The 17,970-nt window shown below is 41.8% G+C and overlaps 1 protein-coding gene across 1 annotated transcript; it reads left to right on the top strand.

Annotated features, from left to right (window-relative positions):
- The first annotated feature begins 173 nt into the window (after positions 1-173).
- On the top strand, positions 174-16,310 carry KLHL22 (kelch like family member 22). Its single transcript, XM_074159669.1, has 7 exons — positions 174-216; positions 7,973-8,242; positions 9,155-9,320; positions 10,530-11,248; positions 12,252-12,444; positions 13,854-14,087; positions 15,152-16,310. Exons 2-7 carry the CDS (start codon positions 8,016-8,018, stop codon positions 15,527-15,529), a joined length of 1,917 nt encoding a protein of 638 aa, XP_074015770.1. The 5' UTR covers positions 174-216; positions 7,973-8,015; the 3' UTR covers positions 15,530-16,310.
- Positions 16,311-17,970: the final 1,660 nt, after the last annotated feature.

Here is a 17,970-nt window from a genome sequence, read left to right as displayed (position 1 = left end):
CCTGCCGCACGATCGGGCGCACCCGCGCCCAGGGACACCGCAGCGCCACCGGGGCCCCTCGGGCTGGCGGATGCCCGGGTGACGCTGGGAACCCTCGCCCCCGCCGCCCGCCCCGGTTCCGGCCTCCGCCGCTCCTCCCTCGCCGGGCGGGCGCGTCACGCGCCGTCGCCGCTGTTTCCGGGTCGCACATGAAGGCGGAAGCCGCCGCCGCTGTCGGTAGGTGGCTGGGGCGGCGGCGGAGGGGGGAGAGGGAGCGCTGGGCCGCCCGCTGCTCCCGAGTAGGCGGTGCCCCGCAGCCGGCCCCGGCGTTACCCGTTCCCCCCGGGCGAACCGAGCGAGCCCTGGGGCTGCCGGCGGGAGCCTGTCCCGGCTCGGCCCGGCGGGCGAGGCGCTGTCCCGCCGCGGGGATACCCCGGGACGCGGGGGGAGGGGGGGTAGCACGGGCGAAGGGCTGCCCGGTGCGACGGCCAGAACGGGTCTGGGGGCAGCGCGGCGGGCAGCAGAGCAGGGTCTCCCCGCCTCACCGGCCGGCCAAAGCCGCCCCTTGCCAAGGCCCTGCTGCCTGCACGGAGCCCCTGAGGGTTGTCCCGGCGAGGCCGACGCCAAGACCCCGTCCCTGCGCAAAACTGCCCGGCTGGGGCTGCCCGCACGGGGAGGGGGGGATGCTGGGTCTCAGGGCCTGCAAAGGCATTTTCCGCAGGGGAAGGGAAAGTAAAAGCCTAAGCGTGCTTGCACTGGCGTTCAGTTCTGTCACGGGGTTAGCCTGGGGTCTGCTGGCTCTTGTAGTGATGTGCAACTCCAGGCAGCCCATCCCCTGCAGAGAAACACTCCTCGTTATGTGCTCCTGATGGGGAAAAGTATAAATTACTGGGGGGGGGGTTGGAGGGTGGCCCGATGACATGACCCCACAGATCCCTTCAGGAATGAATTTAACATGGTGAACAATATGGATGAATTCATGTTTGATACAGAAACGGGAGCTGAAACATGCTGGAAGAGCCGTTTGCTCTCTTCCAAGTGACTTAATTGTTGTATTTGGCACAGAAGTAATTACTTTCTAATGTTTTTCGTCCTTGTGTTTTAGACTATGAAAAATTCATCATGTGGTTTAACCAGTTTAACAAAGCAGGTTAAAGTCTTGCCAACTAGCTGCACCTCTCAAGATTTATAGAACATATACTAGTGGCTAATTTATAAAATGTCAATTTTGGCATAGTTATTACTTAGAGAGCTTGATCCTGTAGAAGCTACATTTTAAAAAGTGGGTTTGTTCCTACTGTGGAAAAGACTTTAGTATTTTTGAAGGGCTTTCTAAGAGTTCTTGGGATAATTAAAGCAATTCTGTCAAAAGAACACATTCCTCACAGTTAAGCAGATCTATCTGGACACAGAACTAAATACCATCTCCTGATTCTGGAAAAAGATGGAGCCTTAATGTAGCCACTTTTTTTTTAGGGTAGGCAGGTACACCCTGCCTGGATATACTTGGTTAACACTCCTTCCTTCAGAGACAAGCAGCTGCTCCATCCAAACCAGAACATGACTATTGAAAGACCCAGATGAAAAGCAAATATTGAAACAAGATTAGGAACAAAGAGAGAGAGAGAAAAAAAAAAAAAGTAGTAAGATAATCAAACTCTTAAAAAGATGAAGAAGCCATAAGAGAAAGGATTTCAGGACTGTATTGAATTTTTGTTTTCCTTAGTAGCATTTGAGCCGCAGGCCACTTCCCAAAAATGCACCACAGAAAACTTAACAATTCTATGAATTTGGGTAAGTCGCAAATTACTCATGGATAAGGCAGATTTATTCAAGTTAGAAAGCTCATACTCTTTAGGTTATGCTACTGTTCATGGGGGAAAAGATTTTTTAAATATTTGTATATTTAAACATAGATACATTTCATGGGAGTTTTGCCATTATACGTATTAAATGAGCTAAACAGATTTGGATACCCGACACCAGCAAGCTCTAGTTTATTTTGGGCACAAGCTGATGCATAAGAAAATACCACTATCTGCATAAAACATCTCTTTGTAGAGATGTAACTGACAGCCATGAGCTCTTCAACACAAAAATGTCTGAGTTTCCATAGAAACTAACTTGGATAATCCTTCCTGTACCCAGCCATTTCTCTACAGTAGAGAATCAAGGCTGTCAGCACAACTGTACAAAAAAAATCCCCCAAACCACCCACACACTAGTAAGCATCACTGTATGACACACATGCTAGTCATAGAAGGGGTGAATACTTGCCTAGGTGTATATCATACCAGGCGACACCAATAACAGCTTTCAGGACTGTAAATTATCTACACTGTTTAAAGCACAGGATCAGTGCACAGCGTATCTCACCAGGCAATAAAGGCTGAGTATTTCTATAGTGGCAGCAGATTGCATCCAGGACATATGCCCTGACCCAGCTGCTGGAAAGTGCCCCCAGCAGGTACAACACAGGTATATTCTTAGGGAAGCAGGACTGTTCTCAATCTCAGGAAGCATATGCTGTTAGCCATCTGAATTCCCACTCCCCAGAACGTTCTTTACAGGAGCAGCACACAAATACCTTGGTGTAACAATTGCTCTGCACCTAAACACTCAGGTAGGACTGCCACTGCATTCTCTTCCACCGCATCTATTTTACCATGCCTTTAACTTCTCCTTTCCCCATTCTAGTTCAGCTACTCCATTCCTGTACCCTGTGCTCTTAAAAGGATGAGGATTTTCAGTGAGCACAAGGGAAAGCCAGCATACTAGTCTCTTGCTATTTTGCCATTTGAATGATCAAGCCACAGTCCATTCCTCCTGTCCCAGTGCCCAGTCCCAGGAGGTTTCCTCAAGCATAAACCACATACCTTTGCTGCGAAAGCCAGTGTTCTGTCATTGATCAGAGGGGGGATTTTGTTAAAATATATATAAGTATGAATCACAAGTCTTTTCATGTACGGAGAAGCAATTATCTCAGTTGAATAATCGGAAGCCTCACTGAGACTTGTACTTTTTCATACAAGTAATCTGCAGAAGCATGTTGTGGCAATGGAAGTTGAATACAAGACAATCACACAGAGCTACTGGCAAGCCGCTTCCATAACTTCCACTTTGTCCATAGTTTATTACAAGAGACACAAACTTTGAATATAGTACAGGAAATAGAAGGAAATCCTAGATATCCTTCATGCTCCCCCCATGCCTACCAGTGCAAGGCATGGCTGCTTTCTCCCGCTTCCTAAATGGAATCCAGGTACAGAATATAGAAAATTTCAGTCCATTGAAAAAGAGCAGTCATGTCTTTCTACATACCTCTGAGGGTTTTGCTGTTTAGGGGGGATTTTTTTTGTTTATCTTGTTGTTTTAACCCCTTGATATGAAGTGACTAAACAGTGCATGTCTTCCTAAATTAGCATTGCCTATAGAAATGCACATACAATTACTGGCCTCATGTGCCTTGTTCCTCTTAATGTACTGGGCACTCAATTGTAAAACCCTAAAATTAATCACTATGTTAACCCATGTCCTCTAAAAGACAAATGCAAACACACGTAACTGCAGTCTCAAGTACCTTGTGCAGCCAGCTAAGAAAATCTCTAGTCTGATTTTCCGTATGGTTTCAAAGTGGTGAGAACAAGGACTTAACAGCTGACCAGCACTGAAAAACTTGCACAAGAGGAGGGGGGGGAAGCATTCCTCAGATTTCTAGGAACTTGGCTTAGGCACAGAGCAAGTTTCTCGATAACAGAAGCAAGAGAACAGAGGCCTCGAGAGCATCCTCCAAGCCCCCTTCTGGTTGAGAGGATCAGGACAGAGGGAACTTCGCTGCGTTGTTCAAGTGACCTTTCATTTAGATTAGCTGGCAAGGGCCTGCCTACAGCTCCTTCATCTACAGGGACAGGTATGCCAGTCTGTGAAAATACTGTCTCAAGCCCTAAAAGCCAGCAAAGTTTGTGAGTGGTCAGGAAGGAAAGACAGTAAACAGAAGGATTTCTACAGCATGCAAGAAGCTGAACGAACCTGTTCAGTGTCTCCATCCAGAGCTGTACTGCTTGTACTACATTTAGCTTTTTTTTTTTTTAAAGGACAATAAATATTAAGCAAAATACAAGTTTGAGGAGATGAGTTAAATTATTTTCAGCTAAAAATATACAGAGGTTATTCAGTAAAGTTCCTTATATTTTTAAGATTGATGGATACTTAAAAGGCATAACAATTCCTAGGTACATTAACAGTCATTCCCCCCCACCCAGCTGGTACACCACACATAAAATAGCACACTTCCACTGTTCAGGGTACCAGACAGCCACAAAGCCCACAGGAGAAAGGCCATAATTAGACAACACAACCTGAGAACCAAGGTGCTGTGCTTGTAGCCCTCCCCAGCAAATTTGTAGTCCGCATTTAGAGCAATATTCAGAGAAATACACTGAACTATCAGCTCACCAAGCATTCTGCATTTAATCCAGAAAACTTCAGTGCCAAAACCACCACACTTTTCTTTCAAAGAAGCCCACAACACAACTCCACTAACCCTTCTTCAACAACCACTCTTTGTGGTTCAGCAACCCACCCAACCCCAGCTGCTCCTTGTACACCTATTACAAAGCTGAGGGCACTCAGTAATCAGCTAAGCTTGCTGATCACCCCCCCCAAAGCCTTTCTTGTCTTAAAGGTCTTGTCTACCAGCTCCTAAGGCTATCTAGGACCTTCCTTGGCTTTTGGCTCAAAGAAGACAACCACCTGTGGCAGTCAGACATCGTAGATTCATACCATAAATGGTCACCTTTCATTTTATAAGTAGGCAACAATTCATAAAAATCAGCAGTGAGAATTTTTCTAGTGTGTTATCACTGGTTAAAACTATGACAATAGGCATTTATACTTATTTTTGAGCCTTGAAGCCTGATTTAGGAGAACAGGGAGATACACATGACAGGATATAGGTTCTCTGAGCAGCGACAGTGTTATTAAGAAACTTCATGTATCTGTGTACAAAAAGAGCTTATGAATGCTGGCAAGTTTTAGACCACATGCACTGTACCTGCTCAGTAGTAGTCTACCATTTTTCCACAGCAGCATTAGTATTAAACCTACATCTAACTGGTTGGCAGCAACTAGCTGCAGATGGCAAAGTACTCACAGGTAGCTACAGAGAGTGGTGAATTTCTATATCCATAGTGGCTCTGCACTCCAAACACACAGTACAGCACTTGTGTTGATGTATGTGCCTGAGTGACCACCCTGAGGACAGTCCAGCACAATAGTGATAGCCAAGATACAATCCAGGGGCTGAAGTTAAGAACAAGAAGTAAGGACTGCCAAAATTCTTAAAATAGAGCATAGCAAAATACCTGTTGACTAGCGAAAAATCAGCTGTGGAGAATGGTTCAGCTGCACTCCCAGCATCTAAGTTTGACCACATCGGGCTTACCACAGGTCTGCTAGAAGGGCTGGCTTGTTCAGCTATTGCTAACCGTTGGGGGATAATTCAAGTCCATATCTAGTAGAACGAGCAGTGAGAGAAACTCCCTGCAGATCTCCAAGATAGCCCCATTTGCCACTGAAAGCTCTGTCGATACTAATGTTCATACAGGCTTCAGAATCCCTGAATTATTTCTAAGGTTTTTTTTTTTTTTAATTTACTCTCTTTCATAGTACTATTTGATCTTCCTGGTTCCAGTTACCATATTTGTAAGATAGGATCCCTTTTGGAGCTTTACTTGCTGAAAGCTTCACCCCCTTTCTGTTCCTTTTTAAGGTTATTTGGATACAGAATGTATTCTGAATAGTAATTTTCTGCAGTTATATTAATTAAAGGTAGATTTAAATAAAGGCCTGGCGTGATTATACAGATTTCCCACTCCACTCTGCATGTATCCCTCTTTCTCTCTCAGGAATCCACTTCTACAATACAGTTCTTTGCTAACACTTGTTACAGGGGTTCAATGACCTGTCTAGTTTGATATATCTCACTTATTTCTCTCTAGCCTCTCTTCCCCCACTGGCACCATGATACGACACGCCGTATCATGGTATCAAAGGTCATGCTGTTTACCCTACCCGACAAAAGTCTTTGAATTCAGAACATAGTTCATTTGTCACATGTGCTTCTGCTTTTTGATGCAGTGATTGTACTTTTCATAGAGGCTTCTTTTCATATAGTTCTCTAAGTAGCTGAAAAGACGAAACCTTTTTTAGGGCATTAACCACATTAACTCTGGAGTGTTAACCACACTAACAGAGTTAATGTGTTTTATCTGAATCTGTTCCTCATTTGCATCATATCTCACCCTACTTTGGTTTTGGTACATTTATTCTCTTCTAGTGAAATGGGAAATTTCTGATCAACATCTAGTAGCACTTGGCTTGCCTTTCTTACTATATTATCTCCCTTGCCTCAATCAATCCGTTTCAGTATTCTCCAGGAGCAAATCAAATGATACAGTAATGTTTTGTCTGCTTCAAAAGCAGTCATCTTATTTCTAGGAAACCATCTACCTGTCACAAAAAATAATCCATTACTCATCTCTTCAGCTGATGATGGATAGTTCCCCTCGTGTAATCGACCTGAGTGTGCTTTCTAGAAGGCTGTCTCATCAGGGCTCCTCTTCTGAGCTGGTTGTCTTGGTTTTTCTGGCAAAGAGCAGACAACCATTAATATGCTTTTTCAGGTTTTTTTCCATCCCATTTACCATGCAATGCCATCTAGCTTCCTTTTGTTTTGGACAGTGTGGGGTAACTTCCCTCAGGCAGAACAATAAACATTTTCATATTTCTCAGTGGTATCCAGATAGCTCCTCACTGACCATACACAGAATACCTTGCAGTACTTTGAGAGATTTCCAATGCTGCATTCACTGTTTATGGCTGGCAAAACTAAACAATGGTTCCTTTTCTTTATTCTTTGTTTGGATTTGCTGGGTTTGTTCTGCTTTTGCTTCTCTGACTGACTCTGATAACCCCTTGTCACTACCACTTGTGCCACTAAGCTATTTCCCAGGCCACATAACTGTGTCTTAAGCAGCCATATCAGCTATTTCCATTTGCTAATGTGGTTTTTTTTTAATGCGCTCTGACAACTGGATAGAGCCTATGAGCTCTAAATGCTACAACTTCTGACATTCTTCAAAGACAATGGAAAGGATAAATTACAGGATGGTAGAAGAGGACTCATGAGATTTTGAGAGCTTAAACCATAGACATGAAACACAATCATTTCCAGCTAGATTTTTACAGGTGTTTCCCCATGTGCCGTAGGGGACCCTTCTACAGTGTCATTGGCAGCCCTAGAAAAAGGTACAGGATAGCCCTCTACAGGGCCTACGCTGGAGGAAATACCCTCTCTCTGCATGGAATCTTAGTGAACTGAAAAGCAGATGTGCATGCCAGCTGGAAGCTGTCACAATAAAGAAACTCACTTTGAAGCCTACAGTTTCATATAGTATTTTACACAATGATAGATGGAAATGTGCTCAGCTAAGGAAAATGAAAAACGAGACAGGGAGGGAGGAGAGCTTTCAGATTCTGGGGTAAAATATCAAGAGAAAGAGTGAAGGTGCAGTTTATATTGCAGCAAAATTACCAGCTTTGGTATTAAGCAGGTATTAAGCAACTTGGAATTTGGCAAAAATTGTCAGTTTTGTTCTTTGTTATAAATTATGCAGAAATGCAAAGCAAACTAGTTTCTGGTAATGGATTGGGAAGTGAAACTCTTACTAAGAAAAAGAATATCCCCACATATTCTTAGACTGAAAACCCAAGAGTCAGAATACTTGCTTGAAAAAACATGTTCTGCCAGTTTGGTGTGCTGATATAGACCTGTCTATTTCCAGTATCATCATTCAGAATAAATTTTTCAGGGTAGAACTGTCTCTCCATTGACTGAAGAGTTGGTTTGATTTATTAACTGTGACAGGCAGGGGTCAGAGGATCATTCATAAAGCAAAAGGTACAAACCTTTGCTGATTCTGTTGTCTCACAGATTTCATTCTGCTACAGCTGGTGGCTGAGCATTTCTGCCTGGGATGGCGGAGGATCAGGAGCTGACTCAGCCACACAAAGCTCAACTCGAGCCCTCCCTTCAGCAGCGCACCAGCAACACATACCGCAGTGCAGAGCACTCTCAGGCCCTGCTCAGTGGCTTGGTATCTCTCCGAGACAGCAGCATCCTCTTCGATGTAGTTCTGGTAGTGGAAGAGAAACCTATTGAGGCTCATCGCATACTTCTAGCTGCATCCTGTGACTATTTCAGGTACACTTCAGTACAGCAGTAACAAGCATGTGTCTGAATGTTACTCAAACCTGCAACATCCAAATCTTCTGTCTTGGCACACTGCTTCTGGATGTAAAATTAGACCCGTAAGATGGAGCTGAATGGGTTTCAAAATACTAAGTATGGCTTTATTCATCTCTCTGTTATGTCTCTACAGAAATAAAGCTCTTGTTCCTGCACACTGAGCTTACCTCCACTAAATTCACTGCCTGTGGTACTTGGAGGTGTATAAAGAGAAGAGACTATCTAAACAGGTGTCTTCTGTGTAAATGCACTCTGGGTGGCTTTTAATATATTCTCAGCATTGTAAGACTTTGTCCATTGTGGTGACCACCTCATAATACACAAAAAGACACTGGAAGTGGGTCACTCCTCTGTTACATGCCTATAGTGTGACTTGTCCATTAAATCAGGCACTCCCTGGTCAATTTGACTAGCAGTTTCTTGAACTGGCTTTATTTTCATAGAGCAAACAAACAAATCCCAAGGCAATCCAGCCAAACTTCTAACTGGAGGAACTGTTCTAGTTTAGAAAAATTCCTACAGTCCCAGGTTCCTGTGTTCCTCCTCCCCGACACCCAGAGTATCTGCCTCCACCCATTGACTATCCATATGTATTGGGTCTGTATTTAAGTCCTTCTTCAGCTGTGAAACATATCTTTCAGATGGCCCCTACTGTTTTCCTGCACAATGAAGAGTGTTACTTTCTTAGGTCCTAATGCCTGTACTCTTTCTATCCTTGGCTTAGAGAAGAGGTAATCCCATAGAAGTGTCTGGCTAGTTTTTGTCTCTCTGAATATTTTTTATGTTCCCAGGACAACATAAGATAAGCAAACTGAATATAGCTTCAATGCAAATCTGCCACAGCATGTGCCATTGTCTTTTTTACAGAGGAATGTTTGCAGGAGGACTGAGAGAGATGGAACAAGAAGAAGTTCATATTCATGGCATCTCCTACAATGCAATGTGTAAAATCTTGAACTTCATTTACACTTCTGAGCTGGAACTCAGTGTGAACAGTGTACAGGAAACCTTAGCCGCAGCCTGTCAGCTTCAGGTGAGGTACTGGGAGATGTGACAAAAAAGAAGCAAGAAGCAAAAGCAACAATGAAAGAAAAAGAAAACATGGATATTTGGTTAGATGGAGGGTTAGGGGGTGAAAAAGAGCATGGGTCTGATGAGAAGAATTTATTTGGGATGCTGTATCCACTGGAACTAACTATGGAAGGGTAGGAACAATGAATGAGTGCATGCATATCTCATTTGTGCCGATGGTTTTATTACTTACAAAAATTTACCATTTCATCTAGAGGACTGTCTTATACAGTACAGCTTACAGTGATCTGCTTATGAAAGCTTCCCTAGAACAGAATAACTCTGGCCTATGGTAAAGGACAGGGCTTGCTGCTGAGAAATTGCTGTGCTGCTCGAGCCTGCCAAGAACTTCCCCAGATTGAATCTACAGGCACATAACCTTCCCTGACCCCGTCACTACAGGAAATCCTACCACTATGGTTTTTGCACTAAATGTAGAGTTCATGTGCCTTTAAGACAAGGGGTTTTTTTCTCTAATTTCCTCTGCAGCTAATTGCTGCACAAGGCTTTGGTGCTAAATCCTAAACTTTCTGGGTGCTTGCTTTGGTTGGTTTCTATACACTTAGCACCACTTTATTAGCAGAGGGGCTCTTGGACAGCAGTTAGTTAGTTATTTGCCAGTAGTCCCTCCTGCCAGATACAACTTCAAATCATATTCAGAAGACAACACTAAATACTAATTTTCCTTTCAAATGGCTTCCTGTGCTCTTGAGTGATGCAGATATATTTGTTACAGATAACAGTCTTTGATACTCTGAAAGAACAATTACAGAGTGGCTGTAAACCTGGCTTTCACCATGTCCTTTATGCCTTCCATTGACATGACTGCCTGCCGGGTAGCCTGCAGCTTGGTGCTATGCTAACAAAGCAGGCAGCCTGGCTGTCCAGTGTCCCATGGGTCTTGGAAGACACATTGCTGCTGCACCTGAAGCCAAACTTAGGGGCTTGCAGTATAATGTAGCTATAAGATCTATATTCTGTTCATCTACATACCCATGATGAGTTGTTCTTTTCCTCTGGAGAAAGGTGAATTGGGCGCAAGTGAACATGGTGATCAGACTGTGAGGAGAGCAGTCGTCTTGTGGACAACTTTCTTACAGTCATCCCAGGCTTCTGTCTCCTGATTGTGAGGCAAGTGGTGTCGGAAATGAAAAATATCTCTCTCTTGCAGATTCCGGAAGTCATTAAGTTCTGTTGTGATTTTCTCATGTCCTGGGTAGACGAAGAGAACATCCTCGACGTATACAGACTAGCAGACCATTATGACTTGAGACATTTGAGTGATCAACTGGACTCCTACATTTTGAAGAACTTTGCAGCTTTCTCAAGGACACAAGTGTACCGACAGCTGCCCTTGCAGAAGGTCTACTCCCTTCTCAGCAGCAACCGTTTGGAGGTTAACTATGAGTTTGAAGTTTATGAAGGGGCACTTTTTTATCATTATTCTCCAGAGCAACTGGAGACAGATCAGGTCTCCTTGATGGAGCCCCTTAAGCTACTTGAGACAGTTCGTTTTCCTCTGATGGAACCCCAGATCCTGCAAAGGCTTCATGACAAATTAAGTCCATGTCCTTTAAAAGATACGGTTGCCGATGCATTAATGTACCACAAGAATGAATGTCTTCAGCCAATGCTTCAGAGCTCCCAGACACAGCTGAGATCCGAGTTCCAGTGTGTAGTGGGATTTGGAGGGATGCATTCTACTCCATCCATTGTCCTCAGTGATCAAGCCAAGTATCTGAACCCGTTGTTGGGAGAGTGGAGGCATTTTACAGCTGCACTAGCCCCCAGAATGTCCAACCAAGGGATTGCTGTTCTCAATAATTTTGTGTATTTAATTGGTGGAGACAACAATGTAAGTGGTTTTCGAGCAGAGTCAAGGTGTTGGAGGTAAGATAAGGATAATCCTGCTATTATTTTTATTACCACCCTGTTGCCCATCTCTGAGTCAGTACACCAGTAGTGCAGTCTGCACGCTTGCCAGCCAAACAATTAGGAACTAAGCAGTTCCTTTCTGCCTTGTTGGAGGGGGCAAGTATTAAAGGTGTGGGAAGCAATAATGAACCAGAATTCCCTAGATTGTCTAGATGCTGTTGAACTAGGATTTTCAAGAAGTCTTCTGTGTGTAGTTTTGGTCCCAATGAAAAGGGATTTAGCTAACAAAAAGGATTTTTAAATAAAATGCTTTTACTGGTTGATTATTAAGAATTCATGTGTACAGTAGCAGCTTTCCAGGGTCCCCTTATATGCTTCTGTGCCAGGGAAAAGAGCAGGAGGAAGGATCAATTTTAGATCTTAATGCTCATTATGTTGCAAAAACAGATATAAACCCTTTTGCCTTTATATTGTGGTCGTTTTTACTAGTTTTAACTGAGTTGCCCTTGTTTTATGGCATGCATAGTTTCACTTCACAACCAGTTTCCTCTGTAACTAAAAGTTCCAGACCACATAGATATTTTGATCTGAAAATGAATCATGAGGTTCACTTTGAGCAGCAGATATTTGGGGAAAAGGATCAAAGAACCCACCACATATTTATGCTCTTCTTGGCCTCTCGAAGATCCATACTCAGTCTTTGTGCTATTTTTAGACTGTTTTACCTTGTAGAATGGCTTTGTGCAAGCAGAGATGTTGATGTATAACCTGACAGCAGTGTGTAAGATAATGGAAAACCTAGGCTTTCATAGCATGATTATATCAGCTAAAATACATCTTCTAAAAATAGCATAAAACAACTTTGCTAATAATAAAATGCTGACAAGGCCAAACTTACAGCTGAGCTCAATTTCAACCAAAGACAGTACAGTAACCCACATCTGTGGTGCTGTCTGGTATTCCAGCAATGATTCTGTGGCTGTACGAATAGCTTACTTTGATCCCATTCTTTTATAAGGTATGACCCACGACACAACAAATGGTTCCAGATCCAATCCCTACAGCAAGAGCATGCTGACCTCAGTGTTTGTGTTGTGGACAACTATATATATGCCGTCGCAGGCCGAGATTACCATGAAGACCTGAGGGAAGTGGAGAGGTATGACCCTAAAAGCAACACTTGGGAATATGTGACACCTCTGAAGAAGGAGGTAAGGAGTACATTAGCCACACACACTACTACAGTTACCCAATTCCTGATTTCATCTTTTTAGATGGTTTTTTTCATGTGTAGCTTTTAATTTACTGATATTCAGATGGGAAAAAGTAGTCTCTGTATATGGGATAAATAAATATCAAGAAAGGAGAATAATAACATATGTAAATTCCATTTTGAGGTAAAATGCTTGTTTTTCCCTGTTTTCTTGTTGTTTTCCCCTGCACCTTTATCGTGTTAATCCTTAAAACCATTTATAATTGAAAAAAATTGAACAGGAAGTTCCCATTTCTCCTAGGCAGGTAAACTATGAGCCACGGTAGTACAAGCTTCTCATTTACAATCCTGACAACGTGCTTTACTCCTGATCAGAAGAGATAATGCCTCAGTAAGAAGGTACATCAGTTTCTTTAGACTACTTAGTTCCTGCACAGAGAACTGAGATTGGGTAACAAGTTCCAGTGACAATAGCTGATGTGATGCAGAATCACGTCTCAGTCAGCTAACGTAAGACCATTACTCATTTGAAATATGTGAGTGAATGGCTATCTTTTGTCATCAGTACCACTTGCCCTTCTAGAACAGCAGTTGTGACCCCAGGAACCAGGAAATGGTGTAGTGACATGGGAATTGGGGTTATGAGTGGAAAAGTTTATTCAAAGTTCTAATACTGCTAAAAAAGGCAAGATTTTCCATTTTTGGGTTAAAAGCATTGCAAAGGAGAAAGATAAATAAAAACAACCACTTGATGAATCTTGGTTTGGGAAGAAAACTAAAATCCTGAATTTCCTTTCAAGAAACTATGCTGATTTTTATTACACCTTTTCAAAGCTACGGTCAAGTGGCCAGCATAAAATATTTGTGATTTCATAATGCCTCTCAATTGAAAATCTCAGAACACCTTAAAAATATAAATATTACTGCCATTTTACAAAAGGGATGCAGAGGCAGAAGAGGATAAACAGCTTGCACGAGGTCACAAATAATAAATGTGTGTCAATGCTGAGAAAATAAAAAGCCTAAAGATCTAGTTGAGTGCTAAGTAGGATGTCTTGCATTCTTGATAACATTGTTTGTATAAGAATAATCTCCAACAGAAAGTCTTCTAAGTAGACTAGGGAGAAAAGTAATAGTAGGAATGATCTTCTAATCAAGCAACAATAAAGAATGAGAACGCACTGCAGTTCTGGAATTTTTATAAATACTAGTGTATTTCATTCAGAAATTCACACTTACAGCATAATCACCTCGAAAGGAGTTGTCTCTAAGAAAATCCTTCCAGATGTTGATAGCTGCGTAACTTGTGAAGAATGTCACTCTCTTATTGTCTATTCCATACTTTGAAACTGTGAAAAATACATAAATCCAGACCTCAACCTCTTGCTTTCCCATGTGGTGATACAGGTATACGCACACGCTGGAGCAGCACTGGATGGGAAGATGTATATTACTTGTGGGAGGAGAGGAGAAGACTATTTGAAGGAGCTACAATGTTATGACCCAAAGACTGACCGCTGGGATGTTTTAGCAGATGGCCCAGTGAGACGTGCTTGGCATGGGATGGCTGCACTGCTAGGAAAGCTCTATGTAATTGGAGGAAGCAACAATGATTCTGGCTACAGAAGGGATGTTCACCAGGTGAGAGCATGTCATACCTGTATCTTTCCTGGAAGTCTTTTTTTTTTATGGATGCTTGCACTCTGAGGTAATGTCTTCCTCCTACTAAGTATGCAAATAAAACTGTCTGCCCAGCAACAGCTACTGCACCAGCTCTCCCCCACCCAATTGCAGAATTTACAATGATTTATTTACTGCTGTCTGTCTTGAATGCATTGTCTAACTCATAAAGCATTAAAGCTCTAGCACTTGGAATTCCTACCAATTTTAAATCATCTTTGAAGGATAACATTCATTGGGATGCACATACCAAATAAGTAGCACATCAACTAAATTTATTTTGTGTTGTCTTCTCATGTGCATTTTTTTCTAAGTTGAGGACTTTTGACTTAGCAATGTTTAGTTGCAGGACAGAGTTGCTAAGGACAGGTTGGGTGGCAATTGTATAATGCAATTAAATATACAGTACCTGATGATAAGCGATGGCTGGAGAGAATTCTCTCGAGTCTTATTCCAGCTTCTAGAACTGCTAGAGACATGAAAAGAAGACACAAAAAGTTACTGCTTTTACAAAGCAAATGAAGATGGCAGAATTAAATCTAGTTGAAAAATGTATATGAATGATAAAAAGGTGCTTACAAATAAAGGCAGTTACCCAAGCAGGTACCCAATGAAATCTAGAACTTCCCGTATGTTTATGGTGCAGAGACAGCTTAGCAGATTTGTCACATTTGTATGTTCCAGCATATTTTTTCCTAATGCAAACAGATGCATTATGTCTGAACTTATATTAGCATGTGTCCCCATCTCTTTCACTTTTGTATACATGTTTTGAATGACATACAGCTGTCATCCAGCAGCAGGGTCAGATTCACTATATGGTAACTATGCACAGTTTTCTGCTGAGCACTGTACTTACTGTACTTCTACTACATAGTCACATGCTCTCTCCATTATCAACACCCTGTCAGAAGACTGATGATATTGCATGGCTTCCTAAATAGTTTTCCATATGGCCAGGCTCTGTCACTAAGATACAAGTTCGATTTTGGCTAATCTTTCTTTTTTTTTTTTTTTTTTCACAGGTTGCCTGCTATAGGCCAAGCACTGATCAGTGGACAAATGTATGTCCACTTCCTGCAGGACATGGAGAGCCAGGTATTGCGGTCTTAGACAACAGGATCTATGTCTTGGGAGGCAGATCCCACAACAGAGGAATCCGCATGGACTACGTCCACATTTATGATGCAGAGAGAGACTGTTGGGAGGAAGGACCCCAGCTGGAGGATGATATTTCTGGGATGGCTGCCTGTGTCCTCACTTTGCCCAGGGCTATTTTAATGGAAACAGAGAAATGGTTCTCAGAATGGCATGCAGACCGCGTGAAGTATCACCTTGACTTTCCATCGGAAGTTATGAGCGTATCAGACTGGGAGGAATTTGACAATTCAAGTGAAGATTAGAGAACTTTAATATTTATTTTTTGCCAGTGGATGAGGAAATTAAGGCTTCGAGAAAATACTTAGATATTTTATATGTCTTTCTTATATACATAAATCAGTATTTAAAGGTTTGAAAAACAAGTGTTCTGCACAAAATGCCATTCACAGTCAACATCTGCCCATCTGCAAGTCTTCTGCGCAAAATGCCACTTTCAGTCAGTATCTGCTCACCTGCCAGAAAGCAGTGTTTTTAAAGTAACCACAGAACTGCCATTTTACCCCAGTTAAAGTATAGAGGTTCTATCGCTTTGAAGGAGACTTTTCTCAACCTTCAGCATGGAGAGAAAAAAAGGCAAAGAAGGCTCTGCTTTACTAGCTTCTTCCCTTCCAGCTTTTAGCTTGAAAGAGCTTTTTGAGATTTTTTTTTTTCCTTTTCTTTTTGGTAATAAAACTTCCTAGCCAGCTTAACGCAGGAAGGTAACACCTAGTGTCTCCCTCCTGTGCCAGGTGTCAGACAGCTTGATTGATTTTTCAGCAAGATTGAACATACAGAAACAGGAACAGTAGCAAGAAAGTCTGAACCTTCATCTCATCTGGGCATGCAGCCATCTTTTTAACTGGGTTAGAGTCTGTGAACTGACACCCACTCCTGAACTTCTATACAGCAAGTTCTGTCAACACAGTGGAAAGGAGATTTCTAGAAAAAACTCTGTACAGAGTATGGCAATCCTGTTGTTCAACTGTCAGACATATTTGTTCACAAGCATAATCAATAAACCCTTGTCAGAACTTTTTTCTTTTTAACTACTGTCTCAGTTTTATTAACCATGATGTGGAGTCTGAAAGTTAATGAGTTTAATTAGATCCTATAATAGTACATTAATATCAGTGAAGTTACACCAGCTTGGGAGATGGGCAGTTTTTTTATTCTATGATTATATGCTTTAGAAGAAGATAAAGAGAGCAGAGATTGGTTTGCTACAGCATAAGAAAAAAAAATGACTAGAGGTATTGAAAATTACACTGCAGCAGCTGAATTAATGCCAGGAACATAATACAGAATTACTGCAACTCAGAAAGATAAGGCATAGTAAATCCTTCCTTCATGAGGCCTTAAAATAATTGGCTTCTGACTACCATCTTGCTTAACATTAGTTTAGAAGCTGATTTAAATTCTGAACCACTGGGATACCTGAATAGTATGGGAACCTTCCTCTTGGAAGGGTGGGAAGTAATCAGTGCCACCAGAAAATCACAACAAACTACCAAAAGCTTTTAAATCTTGTAGCAATAATGGGGTTGTAAGAGAAGAGTAAAACTGAAGTGACCATCAGAATGATACGATACCAGTCAAGTATCATCACATCATTACAAATACCTTGCACAGTGACTTTAAAGAAATGGAAGAGGATCCTGGATATTACCATTACTTAGGGATATTTTGTTTATGGAAACAAAGATGATATCAAAATGGACCTAAATGACTCTAGTACACTGGGCTTCTGGAAAAGATGCAAGAGTATTTGCACACTTCCTTTAATAAGCTCAACAGCTTTTTCTTGGCAAGAGGGGCGTTTGTTAGATTTTTTTTCTCCAGCACTGTCAGTTTTCACCTCAATCTCTGAATATTTGCCAGTTGGCAAATAAACCAAAAGACCTGGTAACTGCAGGAAACCCTGTATATGAGCTTCTTCAGAAAATCTTTTTTTTATAATGAACTCTGAACTGCACGTGGAGTCTGGAAATACAGACTTCATTACACTGCAATATTGGAGACTGATGAGTACTCCTATTTTGCCTAGAAAGTTAGTTTTAATGTGTAGAAATTAAATGTGGTCCTCAGATGTAAGGACAGATCTCTCTGACCTGGACATCACTAGAACCACTCCTTCCAGACTGCAAGCGTTGCAACGGCAATTTGGTTTGTCTGCAAACAACAAGCAATACAAGACTTCTAGTGGTCCAGGTCGTATGCTAGACCCAGCTGTTCTAATGCAACCCAGAAATCTAACACAAGTCTAATGCTTGCAGTGCATTTTCCATTTTAACTAGCACCTCTCAACAAACCAGTGATACTCTATGTTTTACAACTGAAAATGTTATTTAGCCTCTTTCACGATAAAAAAAAAAATAAAATTTTTTTGGCTTCTTTTCTTTTTCCTATGTATACCACTAGAGGGTATTACTTACTATTACAAATAACCAAGCTGATAGGCTAATTCTTAGATTACATAGGAGAATATAAGACATTCATGAGTAATTATTAAGCTTAAGAAACATCTTGAGAAAACTCCTGGCTTGGTTTTTTTTCCCCAGCTTCTACCCTATCACTTCTTCTGTGTTTGAATACTGATTTTTAGAGTCAGGTGATCCGTTTTTCCATTTATCAGTATAAGCAATGTTGTGATTGCATTATTTATTAAATGTTGCAGTTGGATGCTGTGCAAAGCATATCAATATAA

Source organism: Numenius arquata, chromosome 16 (genome assembly GCF_964106895.1).
Source record: "Numenius arquata chromosome 16, bNumArq3.hap1.1, whole genome shotgun sequence".
In the NCBI taxonomy this organism is placed as follows: domain Eukaryota; kingdom Metazoa; phylum Chordata; class Aves; order Charadriiformes; family Scolopacidae; genus Numenius; species Numenius arquata.
Note: the sequence above shows the minus strand (reverse complement) of the source record. Positions and strands in the feature narration are given on the sequence as shown.